Source organism: Solanum stenotomum, chromosome 6 (genome assembly GCF_019186545.1).
Source record: "Solanum stenotomum isolate F172 chromosome 6, ASM1918654v1, whole genome shotgun sequence".
NCBI lineage: Eukaryota > Viridiplantae > Streptophyta > Magnoliopsida > Solanales > Solanaceae > Solanum > Solanum stenotomum.
The window spans coordinates 44603700-44629297 of NC_064287.1; the positions used below are offsets into that span (position 1 = coordinate 44603700).

Here is a 25598-nt window from a genome sequence, read left to right on the forward strand (position 1 = left end):
TCCTACCCCTTCGTAGCATTATAGGGATATATTTTTATTGTTGTATATTGATATTCTATAAAGAATTAATTTATAAAATATTAAAAATAACTATTGGTAAAATAATTTTTTAACATCATACCAATAAATAATGTAAAACAAGTAAGAATTTTGTATTGAAATTTTACGCAATTTTTAATAGGGAAAATGGTATGAAATAGTAAACTATTAATTCAAATTAAATAATATAGCTATAGTTTCTTTTATTTGTAATTCGCAGCAAACATTTCATGTTTTTTGTCATCCCATTTGTATACCGAAATATACAAATGCATGACCCATTTGTACACCGAAATATACAAATGCAGGACTCATTTGTATACCGAAATATATAAATGCAGGACTCATTCGTATATCGAAATATACAAATAGATTGAAATATACAAATGCAGGACCCATTTGTATATCGAAATATACAAATAGACCCAAATACATACTTTTTATGTATATGTATGCCGAACTATACAGATTAATAGCCATAGCAAATATAAAATTTGTTATGAAGCGCAATTATACAAACTATAGTTATAACATATAAATATGATTTTTATGTTTGCTAAACTTAAAATTTACTCTTTTTAATATTCTATCGCATGATTACATCTCTAATTACTTCAAACAAAAAAATGTTAACTAACGTTTTTATTGATCACCGACAAGGATATTATAAATCCATAGACACATTACCACAATTAGCTATCCAAGTATGCTCTAACAATACGAAAGAATTAACAATATTTTTATTATATTCTATTAAATATACAATAAAATTCTATATTTATATAACTGAAAGGGGAATGAAGAGGGGGGGGGGGGGGTTGACAAAAAGTCACATGTATATTTATTATAAGAAGAAATTAACTATCATTATAGTTTTGTTTTAAATTTAAAATTTTAAGTCGAGGATCATCAATTGATTTTAAAACATAAATTTAAAATTATATTGCAATTATCACGATAGACACAGAAATTAAAAAAAATGTATGAATAAGAAAACATTTATAACATTCAAAAGAATCCTATGAAGTATTAAATTCATTTTATTATTATTGTATTTAGAAGAAGAGTAAATTCCGGAGAATTGTATTGCTTATTAGATGGGACTGGTTTATCTAATAGATTATTGATATTGATGAATTCATATTCTTGCTCATGAGATTTTCTACATTTTATAAAATAGAGAAATGCAAATAATTAGGAGTGTTAAATGAACGAGTTGGGTTGAAACTTGAGATATTAAAATGAACTGAAATAAAATTTAGATTAGGTTCTAACTCGTTCAAGTATACTTAGACTCAAATTAGCTAAAAAAATATATTTGATTTTGACTCATCCAATTTGGTCCGCTTAATCTCAATAGTTTAACATATTATTATTTGAAATAATATTCCAAAGGAGAAGGAGAGAGCACAAGAGGCATTACAATTATTTCTTTAAAGTTTCTCTTCTATTATTTCTTTACTTATTTGGCATAAGAGATTATTCTAGTTTCTACTTCTAATTAAATAGTAAAAAAAATTCTTTGGAATTTTTATTTTATTTTCTTATTTAAATGAAGAATAGTTTCGTTAATAGAACCAATTATATTATGAAGTTATTTTTTGTGTGGGGAAATGACAAATCTTGATATTTTTATATAATAATAAATAATATTTTTGAATTTCACGTGCTTGAGCTGAAACTTTTTATTTAATATTTATCCACTTTATAATTAGATGATGTTTAATTTGTGAACATCTATTTATTTTGTACTATGTATTTTATTATTTAATAAAAAATCTCCAAACCAACATTCTATTTTTTTTTAAAAGTACTACATATTATCATTTTTGCAAAGAAAAGCGAAAGAAGCAAATACCATTAATTAGGGTATTGATAAATTGTTAATTTTCTTTCGTGATACTTATCGCTTTTATGTGATAATTGATTTTACATTAATTTGTATCGAAAGAGGTAAATAGTGTAATAATAAATTAAAATATGTAATGCAATTGAAATTGACTTAAAGCGTGTTTGAATTGATTTATTTTAGGTGGTTTTAAGCACAAATAGTTTTTAAGCAATTTTGAAATGTTTGAGTAAAGTTAAAAAGTACGTATAAGAACTTATTTTAAGCCAAAATAACAAAAATAAGTCAAAGAATGTGTATTAATTTAAGTACATATTTTGGATTTTAATATTAATATATTGACAATAAAATTGTATAGGCCAAACAAAGAGTGAAAGGGAGGGTTATTTGGAGGGTAAGCACCCCTCACCTCCATCCGTACCATTGTGGGTTTAGAGCAAAAAGAGTGAAAGCTCATAGGGAAGGGTAAAATAAAATAATTTTAAAAAAATAAATATATCCAAGAGGAGTGCATTTAATCTATTTTACTCTCTATTATATATATTTTGAAAGTAAAATAGAGAATGAACACTCCAACCACCCTTTATTTCACTTTTTATTCTTCATTTATAGAGAGTTGAATAGTAGTTCTCCAAAGTTGGATAACTACTATTCACACTCTCTATTTCACCTTTTCATTATTTTATTATTATTTCTATTATTTTATAATGAACATATTATTTTTCATATAAAATCATTAATTAAATATCAAATATTTGTAATTTTTTAAATGTAATATAATATTTTAAAAATATATTATTTAATATATACTACTTTCATCCCAAATTAATAATATTTAATTTTTTTTTATTTTCGTCACTTGAATATAATTTGATTTATTATTAATTTTCACTATAAAGAATGCATAAAATTAATTGGTCTACAATTGTTCAAACTATTTGTGATCCATGTTCCCAAAAGAAAAAAAAATTGCGACGAAACAAAAATTGTGCCGAAAAGATATTGAACGTGCATTCGGAGTTTTGCAACCACATTTTGTAATTATTGAAGGACAATCACGTTTTGGGAAAAAGATTGTGTAACATGATATGATGACTACATGTATTATACTGCATAATACCAAATCAAGATGTTGTAGAGGCTCCAACTACAATGACATAAATGATAGTATATAAAAATCTCTGATTTGAACAACTTTTAGCTAGAAATAAAAATTAAGGACGAAGATGCTCATTTTAAACTTCGTAATGCGTTAATAGAGCATTTATGGGAGCAACATAATAATCTTGAAAGTTGAGTATTTATGTAATGTGTAACATCTTGCAAATTGAAAGAACTAGAAAGAGCTAGAAATAGAAAGAGTGATTTTGGAAAGGGAAAATGCATAAGTACCCCCAGCCTATGCCCAAAATCCCTGAGACACACCTAACCTTCACTAAGGTCCTATTATCCACCCCCCCTCGAACTTATTTTATATATAATTTTCTACCCCTTTTCGGCCTACGTGGCACTATCCTTCAATCAACACGCGTTAGGCCCACAAAATAGTGTCACGTAGGCTGAAAAAGGGTAGAAAATTATATATAAAATAAGTTCGGGGGGTAATAGGACCTTAGTAAAGGTTAGGTGTGTCTCGGGAATGTTGGGCATAGGTTGGGGATACTTATGCATTTTCCCATTTTGGAAATAATAAAAATCTGGAAAATTGGTTAAGTTAAGTTAAGTTAAGTTTGAGTTTTTGGTCAACTTCAAACGATCATAACTCCTAGCTCAGGATGAGTTAGGTGTGTTTCCACATATCGTAGGAAAGATCTTGGAATAATCTTTCCAACGCCGCCGAGTTTGCGCAATTCTGAGTTCATATAAGTGAGTCATTCCCATTGGAAGTTGGGTTGTTCAAATAAGAAAAATCCAATCCGGATTTTAGAAGGGCATTATGGTCTTTTCAACACCCAATTAAATAATTTCGGTTTTGGTAATTAAGTTGGGGTCTAAACTGATAGGATTCAGTTTACGCTTTTGAGAAACAAGGGTTTTGAGATAAGAGAAAAGAAGAGGAGAATGAATAAGGAATCGTCAAGTTTTTGAAGCTAGGCTCGTGGATTTCGTCAAGGGATGATCCTACGAGGTATATGAGTACACACAATGTTGGGTTCCTTCACCCACGCGTCAAACAAGTTTAATTCAGCGTGAATTCGTCCTAAAAAGTTGAAAGTTTGAATGTTCTTGATATGTGTTCTCGATTTTACTTTCATTTTGAATTGGGATGAGATTGAGAAGTTTCTTGAGATTGTAAAGTCGATTATTAGAGTTGTTTGAGTTAGATTCTTGTGTATATATTGTGGGTACTTGAATCTAAAGAGATATTGAGAAAAAGAATCAAATTTAGGCGAATTGGGGCTGAAAAACAAAGATGGAAAAAGTCGGGCAAATCTGGTGCCCTAGTCTGCGTTGCAAACCTGTCCCACGAGTTCACAGACCGTTCTGCCTCAAAATTTATTTCGCGGCCAAATAATTAAATGCATCTCCGCATCGCGGACTTGCTTCCAGACAATGATTTTTTTATCTTTTCTTATATTTAGCTATCTAAAAACACTCCTAAATATCATGAGATCTTTCCTATCACAAATCACAATCTTTGAATCCATAATTCAATTCAAGGAAAGTTAAGAGTCAAGTCGAGAGAAGTTAAGAGTCAAGTCAAGAGAAGTTAAGAGCCAAATCAATAGAAGTTCATAGAGTCTTCCAAAAGTCTTTTACAAATGTTTTAACTTTGTTTTAAGACTTGAGTTTGAGTTGAGTAAAGAGTAAAGTTTGAAGTTCATTTCTTCAAAAAAGTATATCGGGACTATGTATTCCCAAAGAGTGAAATGTTTTCACATTTAAAGAAGAAAGGAGACTTTGATTTCCAAAAGAGCTTTCAAGAGAAGTTAAGAGCCAAATCAAGAGAAGTTCATAGAGTCTTCCAAAAGTCTTTTACAAATGTTTTAACTTTGTTTTAAGACTTGAGTTTTGAGTTGAGTAAAGAGTAAAGTTTGAAGTTAATTTCTTCAAAAGAGTATATTGGGACTATGTATTCCCAAAGAGTAAAATGTTTCACATTTAAAGAAGAAAGGAGACCTTGATTTCCAAAAGAGCTTTTGAGCTAGTTTTCAGTTAAAGAGTAAATGTTTTCATATTTAAAGAAGAAATGAAACCTTGATTTCCAAAAAAGTCTTTGAGGTAGTTTTCAGTTAAAGAGTGAATGTTTTCACATTTGAGCAAGAAAGGGAACATCGATTTCAAGAGAGCTTTTAAGCTAAGTTTTGAGTAACTATCTCAAACCAAAGAAAAAAGTTTTGTTTTAAAAACATATGAGCTAAGTATATTTTGGGAGTAATATTGAGCACCGATATGGGAACGCGAGTTCATATTAACTCAAGTTTCCATAAACTATGTAGCCATCATGGGTAGTAAAGGATCATACTTTTTAGATGACTCCTTAAGTTTCTTTTAGCATAGACTAGTGGATCCACTTAGTTAAGACGTTCTATATGATGACAAAGTATAAGACAGATCTGGCAGCGTGGGCAAGACGTTGTATCACCACTTAGGCTCATAGTGGTAGTTGTCGATTAGAGAAACTCCCACAGAAACTATATTATTTTATTATATGAGTAAAGTTGAGTTTGTTATTGCATTTTCTTTAACGAACTAAGTTGTTTTCTATTGTTTTAAAGGTTTTCTATATATTGCATGTGTTTTATTGTTTTATATTGAGTTAAGTTATTCACGAGTTGAGTAAAGCCAAAGTAAGTGTTTCTTTTAGATTATTTTCAAGCTAAAGTTATGTTTAGCATTCCAACTCGCATACTCGTACATTCAATGTTTGATACCAGTTGGCCTGCATCTTATTATGATGCAGACGCAGGTAACCAGGATCAACATCCAGCACCTCGTTGATCCAGTTGAGCACTCAGAGTCAGTTGGTGAGCCTCATAGCTTTCCGAAGGATCCTTTTTATTGCTTTCAGTATTTTAGTTCATTAGGATGTAGTGGGTCTTGTTCTGACGTCCATCTCAGTTGTTTAAAGGCTTCATAGACAGAGTNAAGTTATGTTTAGCATTCCAACTCGCATACTCGTACATTCAATGTTTGATACCAGTTGGCCTGCATCTTATTATGATGCAGACGCAGGTAACCAGGATCAACATCCAGCACCTCGTTGATCCAGTTGAGCACTCAGAGTCAGTTGGTGAGCCTCATAGCTTTCCGAAGGATCCTTTTTATTGCTTTCAGTATTTTAGTTCATTAGGATGTAGTGGGTCTTGTTCTGACGTCCATCTCAGTTGTTTAAAGGCTTCATAGACAGAGTTAGTGATGTTAGTTCATGAGTTTTTACTTTCCCTTTTCAGTTAAGTTGAGACTTGAATTGCCATTTTTTCCAAGTTGAATGTTTGACTTTTAAACATTCTTAGTTATTTTATTAAACAATTGAGTAAAGTGCATTTGGTCATTGTAATAATGCTTAGAGTCTTCTGTTGAGTAAGTAAGTCAGGCCAAGGGTTCGCTTGGGCCAAACAATGGTTCTCGAGTGCCAGTCCCGCCCAGGGTGTAGGCTCGGGGAGTGACATAATGTTTATGTAATTGATTTCAGTAATGATTTCACTTTTATTTGAGTTATCGATTAATTTGTATATTATATAATATTTTCTTGCAATTTATGTTATTTTCGAAACTTAAAATAAAATATAATTTTATATTAAATAAAAAAATTGAAACAATAAAATTTTATATCACATGAAAAATAAATAAATTGACTATTTAGGAAAAATAAAGAAAGAATTTATATTATGAAATACAAAAATAAGAATGAAATATAAATAATAATATAATGTTGAGGAGACAGAAGAAGATTCATTTTTGGAGAGTAAAAAAATAAAGAATTTGGTTGAAGTTGGTTGTCTGGAAAAATTGAGAACTTTATATTTGGAGAGTAAAATAGAGAATAAGGTTAGAGATATCCTTAACCTTATAAATCAGTAATTTGATAACCACCTGAAATCCATAGAAAAGATGTGAAACATGAATTCTTAGTTATGCTAAACCCTATCATTGTCCCATTATTGTGAACAACCAATTTGAAGTCGAACATTATTAGTTATTTTAATTCTTAAATTCTTGCATTCTTATTTTATAAACAAAATCAAGTTGTTGAGGTATACTTGCATTAATTTGTGGGTTTTAGTGAAAGATGAGTATATACTAGTCGTAAATCTTTTGGGTTCAATAATCCAACCTTTTAGAGCCATTATATTACTTGCGCGACCACATACATTTGTGTGTGCATTTGGGAGTAACATGGTTCTATTGGTTGCTTTGGGTTTCTTATTTCCTGTTCGAGGTCCAGGCTACACATTCTCCTGTTTTGGGGTCATTGGTTTTCATACTATGTATCTATAGTTCTTTCTTGTACCCATCGGGCTTATAGGGATCTGTTTGAGTTATTTTACTTAAACTTGTGCACAAGTATGCCTTCTTGCTTTTGGGGCTCGAGTTAGGTTATTGTTAGTTACTTGTTTTCTTCTCTATTCCTTTTTAGACTCATGTGCATTCTTGTAAGATTTGCATTAATTTGACATTTGTGGTGTTATTTATTCTCATTTTTATACTGTCTTTACTTTTTAAGCTCAGTCGGCCTATTATGCTTACTAATTACGTGTTATGTTGATACTCATACTACACTTTGTATCTGCTTCATGATGTAAGTCTGAAACTAGTTATCAACGTTGATTTCGAGCAGGTTGTAGGAGGTACCAAAGTCGAGGGTGAGAACTATGGCATTTTGGATCATACATGTCTCCTTTTGTAAAGCTTGGCTAGTCTTTTGTATTTTGAGACAAGTCTGTATATTCTTGGTCAACTTTTGGAATGTATACTCTTTTGTAGCAGTTTTGTACATATGACTATCAGGTTTTGGGCTAGATCTTTTATTTATATTATGCTGGTTTCTACCTTATTTGTCGTTGTCTCTTTTAAATTGATTATGCATTCCCTGTTAATTGTTGTCTCTACCCTATATGTTGTTCCGAGTTACATGTTGGTTACTATTGGCGGGTTATAGTAGGTGCTATCATGACTCGAGTTTTCGGATTGTGACATGTATATTCTCAATAATATTTTCAGGTAATATATATAATTAGACTATAAGTATTTCCATAAGTCATGATCTATGACTTAGCTCCAGCCTTATAATTTCGTTTCAAAATCTCAGTCCTTATTTGTTTCTATACATTTTGTTCTAGCTATTTCACGTCTCTCATACACCTACAATCTCGTGATTTAGAAATACATGACTTTATATATGTATACTCATTTCAGTATTCAAAAGCATCAGCTCATAACAGTAAGATACACGACATATATAGATATGTCATCAATGCTTCTAAACATTTTAAAAAAAGAAGTTCCTGATTAGTATAGTATTTGGAATGCCATCAATGATCGTGGATTAGTTTTCTTATAACATCAAAGTTCACTAGTAGTATGACAGTCAGGTATGAAAAACATTATTAAGAGCTATCAGTTATGTTCAACTGAGAGTATTTCTTAGCACTGAGTTGGACTAGGGTCAGTTTATTTAAGTCTCAGAACTATGTGTCATCATAGGTTTATGTAGCCTTCAATGGGTGCATTCCTTTTCAACGGTAATTATAGTACATTGAACTATATGTTAGCTCACATGATTATATGTCATTTAATAGTATCTCCCCACAATTTAGTCTCAAATAGTGCATGACCATGTATACAATTATTTCAGTCAATATTTATTAGTTGCATGTTCTACTACTTGATTATTGCATAAGATTTTATGTAATAGTTTTATGTTCAGTTAGCATCTCAGATTCGCCATGTTCATATTTACAGATTATCATGCCTATTTTACATACTTAGTATATTGAAAATACCGATTGTATACTTCTTTTGCATACATTTTTCATGTGATGTGCACTTAAGTTCTTACTATCAAGATCCTAGTCAACTAAATCTCAGCTTCTAACCAACATGTGATGAACTCTTTTTTTGCTAGGGCTCAAGTTAGTCCGTAGTTCTAGTGTTTTTAGTTCTGTGCATATATTGATTAAGGTACGTATGATGTTGGGTTCCGACTACCTTCCATCAGTATTAGTAGAGGCTTCATAGACAATTAGTTAGAGTTGTTATATTCTGTCTAATTTATTCTAGATTCTTTTCAGATTGCAATTGATGTATGCAAAGCTTTGTTTAGAAATATATTGAACCAATATTCTATAATTATGCTTTCGCTTAGTCATTTTAGTTCTTTTCCATGTTCATATTCAGTTACTCATGACTTATGTTAGAATCAAGGGTTAACTTTGAGTTATTTGTGACTCTAAGCACCGTGTTATCACTAGGGATAGTCTCAGATCATGACAAATGACGTATTAATAGACTTATCAAACGTTCTGGTGTCGAAACTTTGAGAAGAAAAATAACAAAATTGATAAATATAAAAAGATAATAATTTTTTTTTGACAATATTATTGCATATTGTAATAGACAAATACATTGACTAAAACGAAAGGAGAGCAGAAAGACTTGAGGAGAGTGGAACTTTTTTTTTTTTTTGCTTTTTCTAATTGTTAATGTTATATTTTTAGTTTTTTTTTTATTTGCATTTGTGAAATTTGCATAAATAGCAGAAGAGAAAAATGCAAAACATGGTTTTTTTTTTAAAGAGATGAGAAAACTTTTGATGGTAGTGGGGTTTGAACCCACAATTCTTGCACAGAAAGAGCTTCCACATTCTCCATTACCACTGAGCCGTTAACTCAATTTTGTTAGGGGGTTCCAAATTAATATACATATATATTTACTAAATTTTTTTACACAAATACAGGGTTCACAAAAAAGTTATTGGATTCGTCTGAATTCCCGCGTTGCACTATAGCTCATCCCCTAGTAAGGAACCTCTAACACTGAGTCAAGTTCAAAGATTCTCTGCCGATTAAGTTTGGGCATAAGATAATGCAAGAGTCAACTTCAAACAAGCATATCTTTTAGAATATGAAGAGTTGTTCGTTACATTAACCATATAATTAAAGGTCTTTGAGTTTTCTTTCTAATGCCACCAACCATTTGTAAATTTGAGTTTGGAGTAAAATGTTATGATTGTTTTATCAGAGACGCTCCTATCTGAAATTTTCAGTAGTACAACTCGTACTTTGATAGTACAACCACAGTATGGCTCGCATGGCAAGGTTCAGAGAGTCCCAAAATTGAGCCAGCCAACCACGGGTTGAACTATGACTTGTGGTACAACTATATATGACTCGTATAATAACTCGTAGTCACTATTTCTAGATTTCTTCAAACGTATTTTAAATGGTATTTTTGATTGTTTTTTCTTGACCTATTACCTAACCACACTATGTTTTAACTTCCAAAAAAACATAAATCTTAGATCCTAAGTCAATGCTCCTATTCTCTCTCCAACACATGTATAGAGTTCAAGTGTCATATGAAGTCATGTTAGTCGGATCTTATTTATGGTTATGAAAGCCCCATTTTATAAATGAAGGACTATGGACTTTTAAGAAAATTTTCCCCTTCTTCATACTCTCGATCATGCAATAGAGCTATCTTTTAAGAAACATATGCAGATTAATGTGTTGCTCCAATTCATTCAATTGTGCCTAATCTTCAAGGTGTTGGAAACAACAAAGCTCAAAATACCTATCAATATTGTTCCCTTTAGTGTGTTTAAAGACTTAATAAGGCTTAAGAGGAGTCCTTTAGTGCGTTAACCTTATTTGATTTGAAAAGATACAATGATTATAGTTTGGACTTAATTAGAGTTTTATAGATATAATTTGCTTAATCATGAATTATAACTCTATGTTTGGGACAAGAGAGACGAGCAAGACTAGGAGACGGAAGTGAGAGGCGAGAGGCAAGAGTGAGAGAGGTTGAATAAATGTTGTATTCGTTGTATCACAAATACACTTGATACAATTCATTTGTCTTAAATTGAATACAATTGTATCAAAAAAAATTGTATCTAGCTACATATTAGGAGTAAAGAGTCCAGTGAAATTCAGAGAGGATGAATACATGTTATATCACGAATATATTTGATACATAATATAAATATAATTAATACGAAATACAAATATAGTTGTCTGAATATAATTGATACAAATTTAGTTGTTTATTGTGTATTGAAATTACACAATAACCCAGCCCATTTTAATCCGTCCAAATATATAATAAAACAGCCCATTTGCCACCTTTAGCTTCACCTTTGTTCATCATAGATTCCCCAATGCAGTGTTTTGGGGTAGGTTACGGTCTAGTGTTCTTGGTTTAGCAGCAGCATCAATGTTATCGCCATCGTCTGCTCTCTTTTGCTCTCAGAATCGGAGCTTTTCCTAGTCTTGCTCTCTTTTGGATTGGAATTTTCGTTTTTGATCTCTCCATTTCTATGATGTGGTTGTAGTTGAATGAAATTCTAAATGGCACGGTTAATTATTGATTGGAGTAAGCTAATAGACGACAAGCCTCCGGTCGAGTTGGTGGTCGCTACCAAAGCAACTCCGATGATTACCCTAGACGACGGGGAAGAGCAAAATGACGAGTTTTCAAACCTTAGGACTGATGAACTAACTGAAAAAATTAACAGGTTCAAAAGTTTGTTGAGCACCAAAGGCCCTAGATTAGTCGACGGGGGCGAGAAACTGAAAACAACTATAAAAAAGTACGAGGCTGAATTTGAGAGGAGAAAATTGCTTAGCTCCGATAAGGTGAGGTTCTTAATTAAATTTCGAGCAAAATGGATGTAGAGTATTCATAATGTTGAGTTCAACTAGTTTGACTGAGGGATATTTATTGTTATTTAGTTGTTATTGAAGTAGTATTGTTGCTTGAACATCTGTGGATTTTGTATATGTTTGAAGAATTTAGCAAAAATTTGAAACCCTATAAGGGTGCTGCTGAGTCTGTTGTGGCTACTGGACGCGAAATGGATTTTGGAATTTATTAACATTCTCTAAAAAAGTTACTGGTAATGATCTCGCAGGTACTGAAATCATTAAATCAACCCTCAATAATTTATTGGGCATTGTACGAAGTATTTGAAATACAGGAAAGAAATACCATTGAAATATGAACTAATTTCTCAATCAACTTTTGCTTGAGGACTAGTACAAAAATGTTTTGGTAAATAGATTCGATTCATGTATTGACTTCACCTTGTGGAATTTCGAGGAAGGCAATGAATATCTATTAACTTAAGTAATAGCCTATTTGGTGAAGCTTCTAGGAGCATAAGGTGTTTATTTTCTTAAAAAGGTGCTAAATTTAAAGTGGAGTTAATTCCTCAAAAGGTCACTCTAGTTAAGGAAATTGTCTACCAAAGTTACTTTTCTTTAGTTTAGGACAATAAAATCACTCAACAAATCCTTTGTTCCTCAAAGATAATTGCTACCGGTGTAGCCATTTAGGCACCGTAAATGTTACTAGCATCCCATATTTTATTAAATGTTTTCTTTATTTGGTTGGTTTGATCAAGACCCATTTAATTAAAAAATATTTCCAGCAATAAGCTATTTAACCTGGTTGTGGGCTATGTTGAACCATATTTTCATAGCAAATGTGGGGTTTATGTTACTCTGATATGGGTTGATAAGTGAAAGCTGCTTATAAGTATGTCATAACTATATGACATCATTTTAGAATTGCACAAGTAGTGTCATCATTTGAGAAAGGCTTGTAAGACACTAATGAAAATTCACATGAAGTGAAGATACTTTTTTTCCCAATGATTTTTGTGGTTTTGATGCATAATCATAATGATGCTGTCAACCATGACAATTGTAGATAATACTTGATAAATAAATGCATAACCGTAGAAGTGGCGTAAATCCATATTTGGAAAATGTGTTTCCTTGAACAAGCTATGTCCTTCCCCTCTTTGATTGGTTTATGTAATTGAACATTATTGCTTACACTATTTTTGACAGGGAACAGATGGATGTGCCTTATTGGGGAGGCATCACTCTAGTTCTATTGGTAAGTCTTTTTTTTCTTTGTGTGTGGAGGGTCGGGGCTGACTATGTTAAGCTTTTCATTTATCCCAAAAAAAAAGGAAAACATTAAGCTTTTCTGTTGTCACAAGTTCTTCTACCAACTAAGGGATGGTCATTACTTGGGCAAACATAAATATATAAACGAGTTTCTAGCACTCCAAGTGTACTCACTGTTCACCTTAGAGATCTTTAGTGCTGATTTTAGGCACTTTTATGTGTTCTTCATGCAAGCAGGCATCTGTATGGCTGACTCTTGGTTTATGTACAACGTATGCGTGCAGCTACATGGGAGTTAGATGAGCAAAAGATTTGAGTTTCTTTACAAAATATTGTATGAATGGAAACTAATGGTGGAGGAAATTTTGTAGGTGCAGCTAATGGCCTAGGGCAGCGGTCTGCACAATCAGCACCCCGCTCGCAATCTGCTTTTGCTGTGTGCTTTTCGAAAAAGCTGGAAGAAAAAGTATATTTTTACTTTAAAAATAAGATTTCTGATGAAAATAGTTAATGTTGTTTTGCACTTACTACAATCCAAACAAAAAACCCATATATATATATATATCTAATGTTGCTTTTACTTGTTGATTAGCAGGCTAACTCTAAGACACCCAATGGTTTCCAAAATGAATTACATGCTCTGAATACGTGTGGCCGCAAAAGGATATTAACCAAAAAGTTTTCTCCAAGAAGAAGATGTAAGACATCATTGTCTTCACGAGAAGCACCTTTTAAGTCCCCTCTAAATATAGATGAACGAGAATTTTATGCTCATGGAAAGACAAGAGACATTTCTACTTCTTCTCCTCGTTATTCTGAAGAAAGTTTCTCTAGCCGTGTCAGGAAAGAGTATGTGAAATTTTTGTCTCCCTTGTTATTTTACTTAACTTCACAGAATATTTTATTCTATGTTACTTATTGTTGTTGTTTTCTTGATACTGCTGGAGTATGTAGCCATTGCTGTTATTTTCTTGATTACTGTTGCAGCTAAAAGTGTTTACTATAATTGGTGTGCATTTTACGATAAAAAAGGATATTTCTAAGATGAAAATTTTCAGATACACACTGAACAACCAAGGCTTCTTTTATGATGAAGTGCATTAGTCTCTTTAAAATTTATGGTCAAGGAATAAAGGAAGCAATTCAATTAACCTTGTCTCTTTGATCTTCCCAACCATTTTTGTGCTTATATTCTTTAATCAATCAATCTTTGTGCACAATGCTCCTTCTAGTTCCAAGATTAACTTTTGGAACACGTTCGTACTTCAAAGATATTACTCGGGAATTAGAATTGAAACGTCAAAGGGCCAAAATTTTGAGAGTTTGGTTTGTTCTGTTTGTTTTCATGTCCAAGACAAAGGTGGATTGTATATTATAGGGGGTGTTGTAGTAATGTGATTGTGAATGGCACCCAAGGGTGTGGCCTAGTGGTCAATGAAGTAGTTGAGAGCCATGAGGTCTCATGTGTGATTCCTAGCGAAGACAAAAAGAACTAGGTGAGTCTTCCCATTTGTCCCAGTCTTGGTGGATAAAATTACCTGGTACTTGTTATCGGTGGGAGGTGACATATATCACGTGGAATTAGTCGAGGTGTGTAAAAGTTGGCCTGGATGCCACAGTCATAAAAAAATCATTAAAAAAAATGTGATTGTAAATGGGGTAACAGTTAGGGGCATTGGGAACGCTTTATGGATTAGGTACATAAATTGTTTCCTTTTCTGGCTGACAAGTAGGAAATTTTATAAAAACAGCAGCACTAAGAAAGTGCTGAATATATGTACAAGTGAACAAAAACCCAAACAAAATCCCAGTCTAATCTTTTAGGGATTCTAAGAGGCTAAATATTGATTCTTCTTCATTTACAAATTCTTCTTTACACCAAAAAAGGACATAAAAGCTTACTTGGACTTGATTTACTGGATAGCATGCTTTATCTTCAAACATATGGCATTTCTTTGTACCTTATCCCAAAAAAACATATGGCATCCCTTTCCTTCCATACAATCCACCAAATATATGCAAGTATGGTATTGCACAATAACTTTTGTTTTCTATTTCTTTTCCTTAGAGAGCAACATTGTAACAAATTAACAATTGGGTTTTGGTTTTAGGGTACACCCATCTAAGAGCCTGACCTTGTTCAGAAAGATTTGCCAAAGTTGGCCAGTCACATCAGAATGAACATAAAGTTGAGTTTCCCTTTCAGATTCCATATCTGTAGCTGTGACTAAAAAAATAGAGGATAAGTAATGAGAATCTGGAGTGTTTTCAGTTTCCAAATGAAAATATCTGGAGCGTTTGATTGGCGAAGATGTGTATAATCCCTTCCCAAAATTGAACTAAAATCTGGATCAGAAGGAGGATCTATCACCACATTATTATGTTCCTTATTGAATTTTAACCATTTTCTATGGGATAATGTGTAGTTTTGTTGATGACATTTTCGAGATTCAGTTGTTTCTTCTTCTCCTTGTTTCTTTTTCTCCCTCAAACTAAACTTTTCCTGCAAAACAACACTGAAAATCCTTTTGTTTCTTGATCTAAAATAGCACTTATTTACCCAATACTTACCTTTGTGACTTTGTTTGGGTAAAAAGTAGGAAGATTGCATCACTATATGTTCAACCCAACGTAAATCCATCTACATGCAAATGAGCCATGAATTTGAGTTGTACTGTCCATTCATTTGCTTCAGCTGCCTCCCTTTAGTCTAACTTGCATCCTGTTGCTGGATATTTGTTATGAAATTAAGGAATGAAAGAAATATGTGTTTGGTTATGGATTTCTCTATTTTGTCAGGTGGAAACCTTCTCAAACCCATTCTGCCTGTTCTTTGAGGCATGCAAATGTAAGGTTTCCCTCATATCTATCTCCTTCTTTCGCTTTCTTACATGGATTTTTCATTGAATAGAAAATTTGAGTGCTTTTTGTTCCTATGTTTGGATTAGGGTTTAAAGTCATTGCTAGGTTTGACTAACTGTTTGAGTCAAGTGTGTACTGATGACAATGGCTACTTTTTCTATGTCAGAAGAAACAACCATTACCACTGCCTCTTTTATTTTCTCTTTTTGTCTGTGGGGATAGATAGTAGCATTTGGTACATGTGGATTGATTAGCTTATTAGAACTTCTTCCACTTATCTCCTACTTGGTTCTATTTTTCTATCCTAGTTATGGATCACACATTTAGAGGTTAAAAGTGTACCAGTCTTGTATTTTATCCTAATCCTAGGTCTGATTATGAGATTCTCTATTTCCTTAGGATGAGGCTGTTGTTCTACTGGATGAGGAGGAACCTGATGTTGTTGAACCAAGACAGCAAGCACATCATGTGGTTGAGAGGTACTGAGCTGATGTATTTATCTTTTCATCTGAAACATAGGCACCTAATTTTGGTTCTGGTAGCAATTATTGACTCCTTTGTACCTCTTTCAGCACAAAGACAACCAAGATATACTATCCTTCAAGGTTTGTCCTGAATGAGAGCATTTTTTATCAACATTACTTATTACGTATAGGAACCAAGCACCGTCTTTCTTTGTTATTGATTGTGCTTTATGTTCCATCTTTTACATTAATTAGGGATGATCCTGAAGCTGTCGAAATCTATTACTCAGATATGGAATCTCTTGCTCCTGAAGCATATTTGTCATCTACTATAATGAATTTCTACATTCGGTAAGTGAAAGATATTCTGATCCAGTAGTTACTGAATTGATTAGAAATTATATTTCTTGCGTTGAAGTAAGCACATCTAGCTGTCAGACACGAAATACAAAAAAAAAACTATTTTTATGAAGGCGTTTATTAAAGTGCTTCTTCAGTCTCGGCTATATCTACACATATATAAAAACTAGACACAAGTGCATGTGCTAGCATGGGCACAATATCTGTTATGTTTTTGTATCACTTTATGTGACATAGAGAATTTTTATTTTTTTTTTGACAAAGGTAACAGTGACATATAGAATTTAGATAGTCAATTAAATTTTAATAGTATTTTTAAATATTTTAAATTGTTAATTATTGTAATTTATAGTATTTTCACGTAATTTTAAAATAATATATATTACTTCTCTTGTCCCAATATATGTAGCACCGATAGAATTTAAGAGTCAATCAAATGTTGTTAATTATTGAGATTTACAATACTTTCTACTTAGTTTCCGAATTAAATATTAGGAGTACATGTTACTTCTTTTGATTATTGTAATTTATAGTACTTTTAATATAAATTTTTAATAATATATGTTACTTCTGTTATCCCAATGTATGTAGCACAAATAGAATTTCAAGAGTCAATCAAATGTTGTTAATTATTGAGATTTACAATACTTTATACGTAGTTTCCAAATTAAATAGTACATGTTACTTCTTTTGATTATTGTAATTTATAGTACTTTTTAAGTAAATTTTTATAATATATGTTACTTCTCTTATCCCAATGTATATGGCACAAATAAAATTTTAAGAGTCAATCAAATGTTGTTAATTATTAAATATTAACTACTAAAATTGTATTAATTTACAATTGTCTTCATTATCTCATTACTGCAAAAATATTATATACATTAAAGTGGACGATTTTTAATAATAATTGTGATTGTTTTTATTAACAAAAGCTTATTGTGATTTTTTTTTAATTAACAAAAGCTAAATTGTGAATATAGAATTTTTATAAAGAGAGAGAGAGAGAGAAAATATGTCTATGAATAAAGGATAAGCACATGGGATCACAATTGTGGAAAAGCTAAAGGACTTGGCAGGTGTACTCTCTGACATCAATTGGTGCCTTTTTAAATAGAATCATCCTTTGGTTTTGCAATATTTACGAAATTATCTGCAGGCAATCATGTAATAAAAGATCAAATCCGGGGCAAAATCAAAACATAAAAAAGCAATGCATGGGCTGCTATTTGAATTAAGCAAAAAAACAATTGGGCTTTGTGTCAAAATCTCAAAACGTCCAACAATCGATCCTACAATGTACAACATGTCATATGAAAATTATAGTGTTATTATTCCAAAGAAGAGATGCCCTTGGTCGGCAAGCATGTTGACCATCTCATGTCTACTTATTGCCACTTATATATAGTAAATATACAAACCTTAGCTGGTGTAAAGGACCAGCTAAGGTTATGCAGAGTTTTCATACATGAAACAAAACATAAGAATCTTACACATAACAAACTTTACTTCTGATATAATCTATGTTATATCACATACTTCTGTATTTCCTGGTCCTTCCTAGATAATTGGATCCGATGCGTTTGCCACTCATGCCTGTGAACTTGTTGTACAAACTAAGGAGTTGTTTGGTTAACCACATAAGAAAAAAATAGTCCTGTCATAAAGTTTGCGATTCTGCATTTATTTTATCCCTGCATAACTAATTCAATGTTTTGTTTCCTGTATGGAAACTCTGCATAACCTATGTAGTCCTTGGTTTGTTCATCTATGCAGTGCTAATACTGGCACAACTTATGCGGCAATATATTTACTTATTCATATGGGGTAAAACGTGAAAGAAGAATACAGATAATAGCAATACAACCCTTAGAAGGCAATCCCTGTGGAATGATTCGTAATATTATATAACCATATAACGGTTCTTTCATTATTACTGCTCAACAATTCCTGTATTATTTTTTACTGCTGCATTATAATCCATGCATAACTAGTCCTTGAATGAAACAACCCTAGGCCCTAAGAGTACCTACTAAACAATAATAGGTGACAAGCTTACCTTGTAGCGGCTGTTTTTAGATTGTGTCCTCTGTCTGACTTTATTGAATTAAACTTTCTTTATGGCATTAAACTGTTTGTAACTTTTTTAAATACATGGAACTTGATCAGATCTATTGCTATCATTGTTTCAGTTTTCAGTCTATAAGATCATTTTAATATCACACAAGTGGCTAAATTAAAAATATGTTCTCTTGGAACTTTTTAATCCTCAGTCCTATTCACGTATGCAACATTTTGAATTTTTTTTTTTTTTTTGATAACCGAGAAATCCGTCTGTGACCCGCCCTTTGGACCAATCACAGCCTTCTAAACTCGGTGGATAATGGGCCCGCCCCTCTACCCTTCCAACATTTTGAAAATTTGATCAATGCCAATTTTCTGTGGACAGAGAATGGCAATGTTTTCATTCTAGTGATTAAACACTATTAATTGCACATGAATTAAAAAATGTTTATGAATTCTTCCTACTAGTGATGTTGATGGCTTCACCTTGACTACCTATGTTTCTTCAGTTGGTTGGAGTCGTGAAATATTCACTCAGATAATATTCGGATTAATGACGTTTCAATGACCATGTCAGCTTGGTACTTGTCAAAAAAAGTTGATCATGGTAGCTTGATATCTTTGGATTGTGAAAATTGAACCTTTTTGCCTATGTGATATACTCTTAGAGTTTGCGTAAGGTGATGGCTCTGTTTTAGTAACCTAAGTTAGATATTGGTGCTTTTTCTAAGTCATCCTAGCAGAGGATAGAGATAACTTGACAATCACATTTTCAATCTGGTAAAACCTAATTGCCTTCTCTTCTTGCATAGGCACCTCCAGCAGAGAAAATCTCCTGCAGATGGAGAAAGGTGTGATTATCACTTCTTTAATACATATTTTTACAGCAAGCTCAAAGAGGCTGTTTTCAGCAAGGTATTCATTCTTATCTGCAAATTATTTACTGTGAACTTAACTAGCTGGTTTGTGAATCTTGGTAGAACCTATAGAAATAGAAGAAATTGAAAGAACTTGGTCTCAATAATGGTTTTTAATTGTGGGATAAATATGGAGTTGTATTTTTCATTTGCTTTAATTGTAGAACTAGTTTTAGTGTATGGCGTTGCACATGAATTCTGCATTTATTAATAAGAAAGTGTATATAATTAATAATTACATGTAAATAGCAATTGATGTCGAGGTAAACACAGCATTCATCTAATGAAAAAATAAATATTATGTTGATGCAAAAATTGAATTCAAAGTAGTGGAGTATTTATTGAACTTGCAAAGACAAAGACTTTCGGTGAGTTAGTTATATAGTATTTGTAATTAAAGATATTTTATTGCATACGATATGAAATATTTTGTTGTTGTAGTTGACCTTATATGCAAGTTAAATTCTGAGGATAAACACATGCTTGAAAGCACTCTAGAATGCGATTGCGCGTGTACTTCTATTTTTTGGTAACTAACCATGTATATTAATCACCAAGAACATTCTTTACAAAACTATAGGAAACTGAACACAGTTTGCTATCTCACAGCAAAAACAACAGGGAATAAACCTATACAGTGCTATGTAAAAACATCAAAAGTGTAGCTAGTAAGCAGCTGATTTATCCCAAGAGGGGCTCTGACATATGACACATAGGCTATCTCCATCCCTGAATCTTTTCTCAAAGTTTCTCAAGTTTCTCTCCATCCAAATAGCATATACCACTTCAGAAACAAACAGCTTGAACACCACTGCCTTCTGAGTTCTCCCCTTAGCATAGCCAATGACCCAATTCTGATATTGTTCCCCAATTGTCACAGTGGAAAATTCCTCTTTGTATTCAACTAGGACCTTATTCCAGATATGTTTGGTAAAGGGGCATTCCACAAACAAGTGCTCTTAAGTCTCGTGATTGATGATTCAATCATCAACTTGGTGCATCTACACGTCTACATAGGATTTGACTATATCAGCTTAAGGGACCTCTTATTTTTCATTAATGCATGTTATTTGCACTCTTTGTTGGATGTAACCATTTCTATTTTAGCACATCCATCTTAACTTCTATATTTCTATCTTACATCTATCTAATAATAGGTAAATCTGAATAGTTTTTGATTTCTTAATTTTCAACAGCAGAATGAGAAGGAAGCTTCATTTTTCAAATTAAGACGGTGGTGGAAGGGTGTGAATATATTTGAGAAAGCGTATATATTTCTTCCCATACATGAAAGGTAAGTTTTCTAGGTTGATTTTGCTACTTCCTTGATTCTTGAGATTCAGTATTGGTCCGTTGAGCTCTTATTACTTGGCTTTGTTTTGCAGTTTTATCAATTTATAAACTAAATTATTTAGGTCATACGATGTTTGTCGATATGGATCATATGTTGGGACATAGTTATTTTTTACTATTTACTTTTCTCTAAGTTGGAAACAACCTCTCTACTTGCATGAGGGTAGGGGTAAGGTCTAGGTACACTCTACCTCTCTAAACCATAACTGGATTGCACTCATACTGGTATGTTGTTGCATTTCCCTAAGTAACTAAGCAGATCAGAGTATTTATTTAATATCCCAGTGGTTTGTTCAGATTCATCTTATGCTCCCCCCCCTCCCCTCCCTCCCCCTCTCGACCATTTGACTCGTCTACAATAGGTATTTTTTCTTTTACACTTAAGTTTCCTGGAGCTTTCTGTTCATGCCCTTATGTTGGTTCTTTTTTCCTATGTAGTCATCACTGGAGCTTGGTAATAATTTGCATACCAGATAAAGAAGACCAACTGGGGCCAATCATTCTTCACTTGGATTCATTGAGGCTCCACAGCAGCAGCTCTCTTTTTGGTACTATGAAAAAGTAAGATTACCTCTCTCATTGGCTGTTAAATAATGGTCATGGATGCCGTGCTACATGAGTTATTACTTAATTATTACTATTGTATTGTTAGGAACCACAATTATTGGGGTGTGTGTATGGACAAATTTTAAAGAAAACTCAAGATAAAATCATACTAGTGGTTTCAAGACCAAACTTACTCATCTGTAATGAAAGCCATTGTTTTAGTTTGAATAACTTCTGGCAGTTGGTGTGTGCCCTGAGTTCTCCACGTGTTGTACACCACATATATATGGGGAGGCTTTCCAACATTAACAAATTATTATTTAAAGGTATGTTTGGTATGGAGGAAAATGTTTCTGATTTTCTTATGTTTGATGGTCGAAATATTTTGAAAAATATTCTCTAGGAAAATAAGCCTCTTAAAAATGAGGAAAAATGACTTCCCTAATGGAAGTAGGGAAAATAAGTACCATAAGTAACTTCTAAGTTCATTGTCTCCTCCCCACCCGCCTAACGTCCCCAACCTTCCATCTCTTTGACCATTCCACCCCCGAACCCCCATTCCCCACCCCATCCCACCCTTATGATGTTTTGCTAGCTTACATATTAATACTCTACCAAACACTAGAAAATAAGTAAGAAACTCACTTGTCTTCCAAGAAAATATTTTCTAGGAAAACATATTCACCCTTAATGAAAAAATATCCTCAACTTCTTGTATAAAATGATCATGAGTACAAGTCTAATATGGCCCATGGAATATCATTTCTGAAATGAAAGGTTCTTCACTTGTGAGGTTCATTTTCATTCAATGTTTTAATTTTGACCCAGATTTTTGATAGAAGAATGGAAATTCTTGAGACAAGGAGTAGTGGCAGATTATCCTTTTGCAGACAAAATATGGGAAAATCTTCCTCAAAGAATAGACGATAACATTATTCCGGTATTCCTCCATTTAAATTTCTTGTCTCTTAGTTTTAAGCATTCTTGTGAGATTTTTATGCTTATATATGTAGTCTTTAACTTGTAAGGTAATGGATTGAATTGGCATCAATGTGGGATGTGAATATTCCCTAATTGAATTTTGCTTTCAGAAAATATGGGAAAATCTTAATGTTACCTTTATCAAAAAAAAAAAAAAGGGAAAATCTTCCACAGAGAATTGATGATAAGAGTAGTAATTCCTCGTCTCTTTCAATTTTTAAGCATTCTTGTGAAATGTTTCTTGCTTGTATATATGCAGTCAATAACTTACAAGGTAATGATATTGGTTCAGCATCATGTGGGATGTGAGATTTTGTTCTTCGGTTGAATTGTGTTTTCTGATTCATTGCATTATGGGTGTTCAGCTGCAGAGCTGGATATCTTCTCTAAGAAATCTCTATATTTCATAAAATGATTCGTTTGTTCTGTATTTTCCAGAGCTTCAGCAATGTGTATATTCAGACTCAAAACTTTTCATATCCTCCCACATTGCACTTAAAAAGCACCATGCTATCGTTCTAGTTGGTAGATTAAACTTATTCAACAACACCTAATGCATACCCCATTTTAAAGCAGTAGTGTTTGGAAAAGAGTGGTTTCTACAAAATGTAAGTGGTTGTATTTTATCTGAAAGATCTGTAGTTTGTGTTTAGGTTGTCTTAGGGACTGGCTAAAGTTTCTGCTAGATTAGTTTTTGTTTTATTTTTTTCTATAACCAGGTGTTCGGGCCAGCTTGTGCGCGCGCACCTTGATTAATTCCACAGGGTGCTACCTTTCACAATCACAAGTTCCGGGTAACTTTATACCAAGGCTTGGATAGATAGGGAAGAAATCACCTAGTGTTTGCCTCTAGGATTTGAACCTGAGACTTTATGGTTATTTTTTGAATTTCTGTTTGTCTGTATTCCCCCTTTCCCCCCTTATCTTTTTGGTTGTCTAAAAGGAGATCCTGAATCTCCATCTTCAGATACCGACTCCCTGATATCTTCTGAGCACATACAAGGTCAAAGGGAGGAGAGTACGAAATATTGGTTCAGTTCATCAAATTCTACCTGAGAACTTTCTGCAGTAGAAATAAAGCAAACTTGTAAATACTTAATTATCATTCCTTCATGGTGATCTCCTTCTGTTGCACTTATATTACAGGTCCCACAACAAGGAAATGATTATGACTGTGGACTCTTTGTGCTATTCTTTATGGAACGATTCATCGCTGAAGTTCATGAAAGACTTAAAAAGAAGGATCTGACAATGGTATTAATTCCTTTTCCAATATAGAATCTTCCATCTTTTCCGATCTGATAATGCATCAATTTCTTTGTTAGTGATATATTGACCCATTTTCAGTTTGGAAGAAAGTGGTTTAAACCTGAAGAAGCATCTCGTATGAGGCGGATAATTCGTGACATACTTGAGGAAAAATTCAAGAATCCAAGTGACAAATAGTGTTTCTTGGTCACCTTTTTTTACAACATACCCAGATAATCCCAAAGTGTTTCTTGGTCACCTACCATCCGTAAATAACTGCTGCTGCTGCTGTTGACAAGCAATTCTTTATCAATGGAGCAACTGCTTATTAGCAACATTCCTGATGTTGGGGATCAATAGTAGATATTGTAGTTACTCATATACCCTAGAAATTTACATGAGATTCTAGAATCTCTCTATATACTCTGCCTAGGAAGGTTTCTCCTGAAATGTAGGAAGATTGGCAGATAACATCGCGGAGAGCTTCCTTTGGTTGGATAAGTTCATATCGACCATTTTCTTTCAAAAGCAGAAGCTGGACCAAGTACATTTGGCATGGTAATAGGACTTAGGTGGTCTCTGCAGATCAACATCTTTTGGTCTTTCCCTTCCATTAGTACTGCCTGGAGTTCAAACAACTCATACCGTTCATGTAAATGTTTTCTTTACAATGAGATGGAAAAGATCATTGCTGTATGTGCTTCTTGATGCAACATAATCTCGTTTTAGTATATACTTGTGCAAAGTTATAACCCATTTTTAAAAAATTAATCAAAAACCACCTATTGTAAACATTTTACTATAGGCCAAATCGAAATTGACTAAATCCCTATAATCGAAAGTATAGTCTTTGGTACGTGAGATGGGACAAGCAATGATATCTTGGGATTATTTTATCCAAACTTTTATGTGAGATGGTAATCCCACCATTTTACTTCAGATGATGGGATAAAATAATTTTGAAATTAGCTAATATCTCAAATCAAATGTGAATGTTTTTAGTAATTATGTTAGGGATTATGACTAGTTTGCTAATTTTCCCTAAAATTAATTTCAAATTTTATCCCTGGACTTTATATTTGACTTGGCAAGTTTTTTTTTTTTAATCCAAATCTAAAGTTGCTTGTGCATCACCTACCAACTTTTTTTAACGAGGATCAAGCAAATGCAGGTCTTTTTACATACATACGATAAAAGGAAAAAAAAAAGGGGGGGTAAAAAGTTGATTTGCTGTTTTACAGAAGGGGTTGCACTTCATCATCTTGATTGCTAGTTGTCTATGTACCACAATCATTGTATTGTATTGTATTGTATCATATTGTGATTAATATAATGTGTGAATATATGTATTGTTACATAATGTCACATATCAATAATCTGAAAGATAAATCTACAACATTATAAAAGAAAGTATGGTACGAGCTAGAGTAATTATACAAAAGATAGGGTAAAAGATAAAATAAGATTATTAAAAAATAAGCAAAGACAATATAAGGGAAAAAAAGGTGACACAATCACACCAAATCGATTGCTACATGAGTCCTTTTATCGATAAATAACAATGAAGTAAAGACTACAATATAATAAAATCTAAATAACAATCGATACAAACATTAAATTTAAAGTGACAAATCAATAGCATAGGTGTTTTTTTTAATAAAAAAAAATAAATCAAAGACGCAATAGCATAGCAACAAAAATAGTTGCTAACATTTTAAAAGTTAGAAAATCCAGTTTTATAATGTAATTTTCAGACAACCAATAAACAATTAAAACAAAAATTTCCTTTCAAACTATGATCAAAGTCCCAATCTTGATAATTTCTCTTTAG

The 25598-nt window shown here is 32.6% G+C and overlaps 1 protein-coding gene across 5 annotated transcripts; it reads left to right on the plus strand.

The window, feature by feature from the left end:
* Positions 1–11173: 11173 nt before the first annotated feature.
* LOC125869042 (ubiquitin-like-specific protease 1D) lies at positions 11174–24386 on the plus strand. 5 transcript variants are annotated; one of them, XM_049549602.1, is made up of 14 exons: positions 11174–11691; positions 12910–12958; positions 13344–13438; positions 13565–13821; positions 15772–15820; positions 16234–16313; positions 16407–16439; positions 16554–16649; positions 19535–19637; positions 20839–20933; positions 21431–21553; positions 22367–22478; positions 23666–23773; positions 23867–24386. In XM_049549602.1, exons 1-14 carry the CDS (start codon positions 11404–11406, stop codon positions 23963–23965), a joined length of 1587 nt encoding a protein of 528 aa, XP_049405559.1. In that variant the 5' UTR covers positions 11174–11403; the 3' UTR covers positions 23966–24386. The 5 variants fall into 5 exon arrangements, with proteins under 5 accessions (XP_049405559.1, XP_049405560.1, XP_049405561.1 ...); XM_049549603.1 differs by having other exon boundaries at positions 13350–13438; positions 20836–20933; XM_049549604.1 differs by having other exon boundaries at positions 11175–11691; positions 13350–13438; positions 13568–13821; positions 20836–20933.
* Positions 24387–25598: the final 1212 nt, after the last annotated feature.

What these genes read in the sequence shown, in the direction of transcription:
- LOC125869042 (XM_049549600.1), top strand. Translation starts at nt 11,404, where the DNA reads ATGGCACGGTTAATTATTGATTGGAGTAAGCTAATAGACGACAAGCCT. An exon ending in AAGATATACTATCCTTCAAG is followed by an intron (nt 16,440 to 16,553) that starts GTTTGTCCTGAA and finishes TACATTAATTAG; the next exon opens with GGATGATCCTGAAGCTGTCG. An exon ending in AAAAGAAGGATCTGACAATG is followed by an intron (nt 23,774 to 23,866) that starts GTATTAATTCCT and finishes ACCCATTTTCAG; the next exon opens with TTTGGAAGAAAGTGGTTTAA.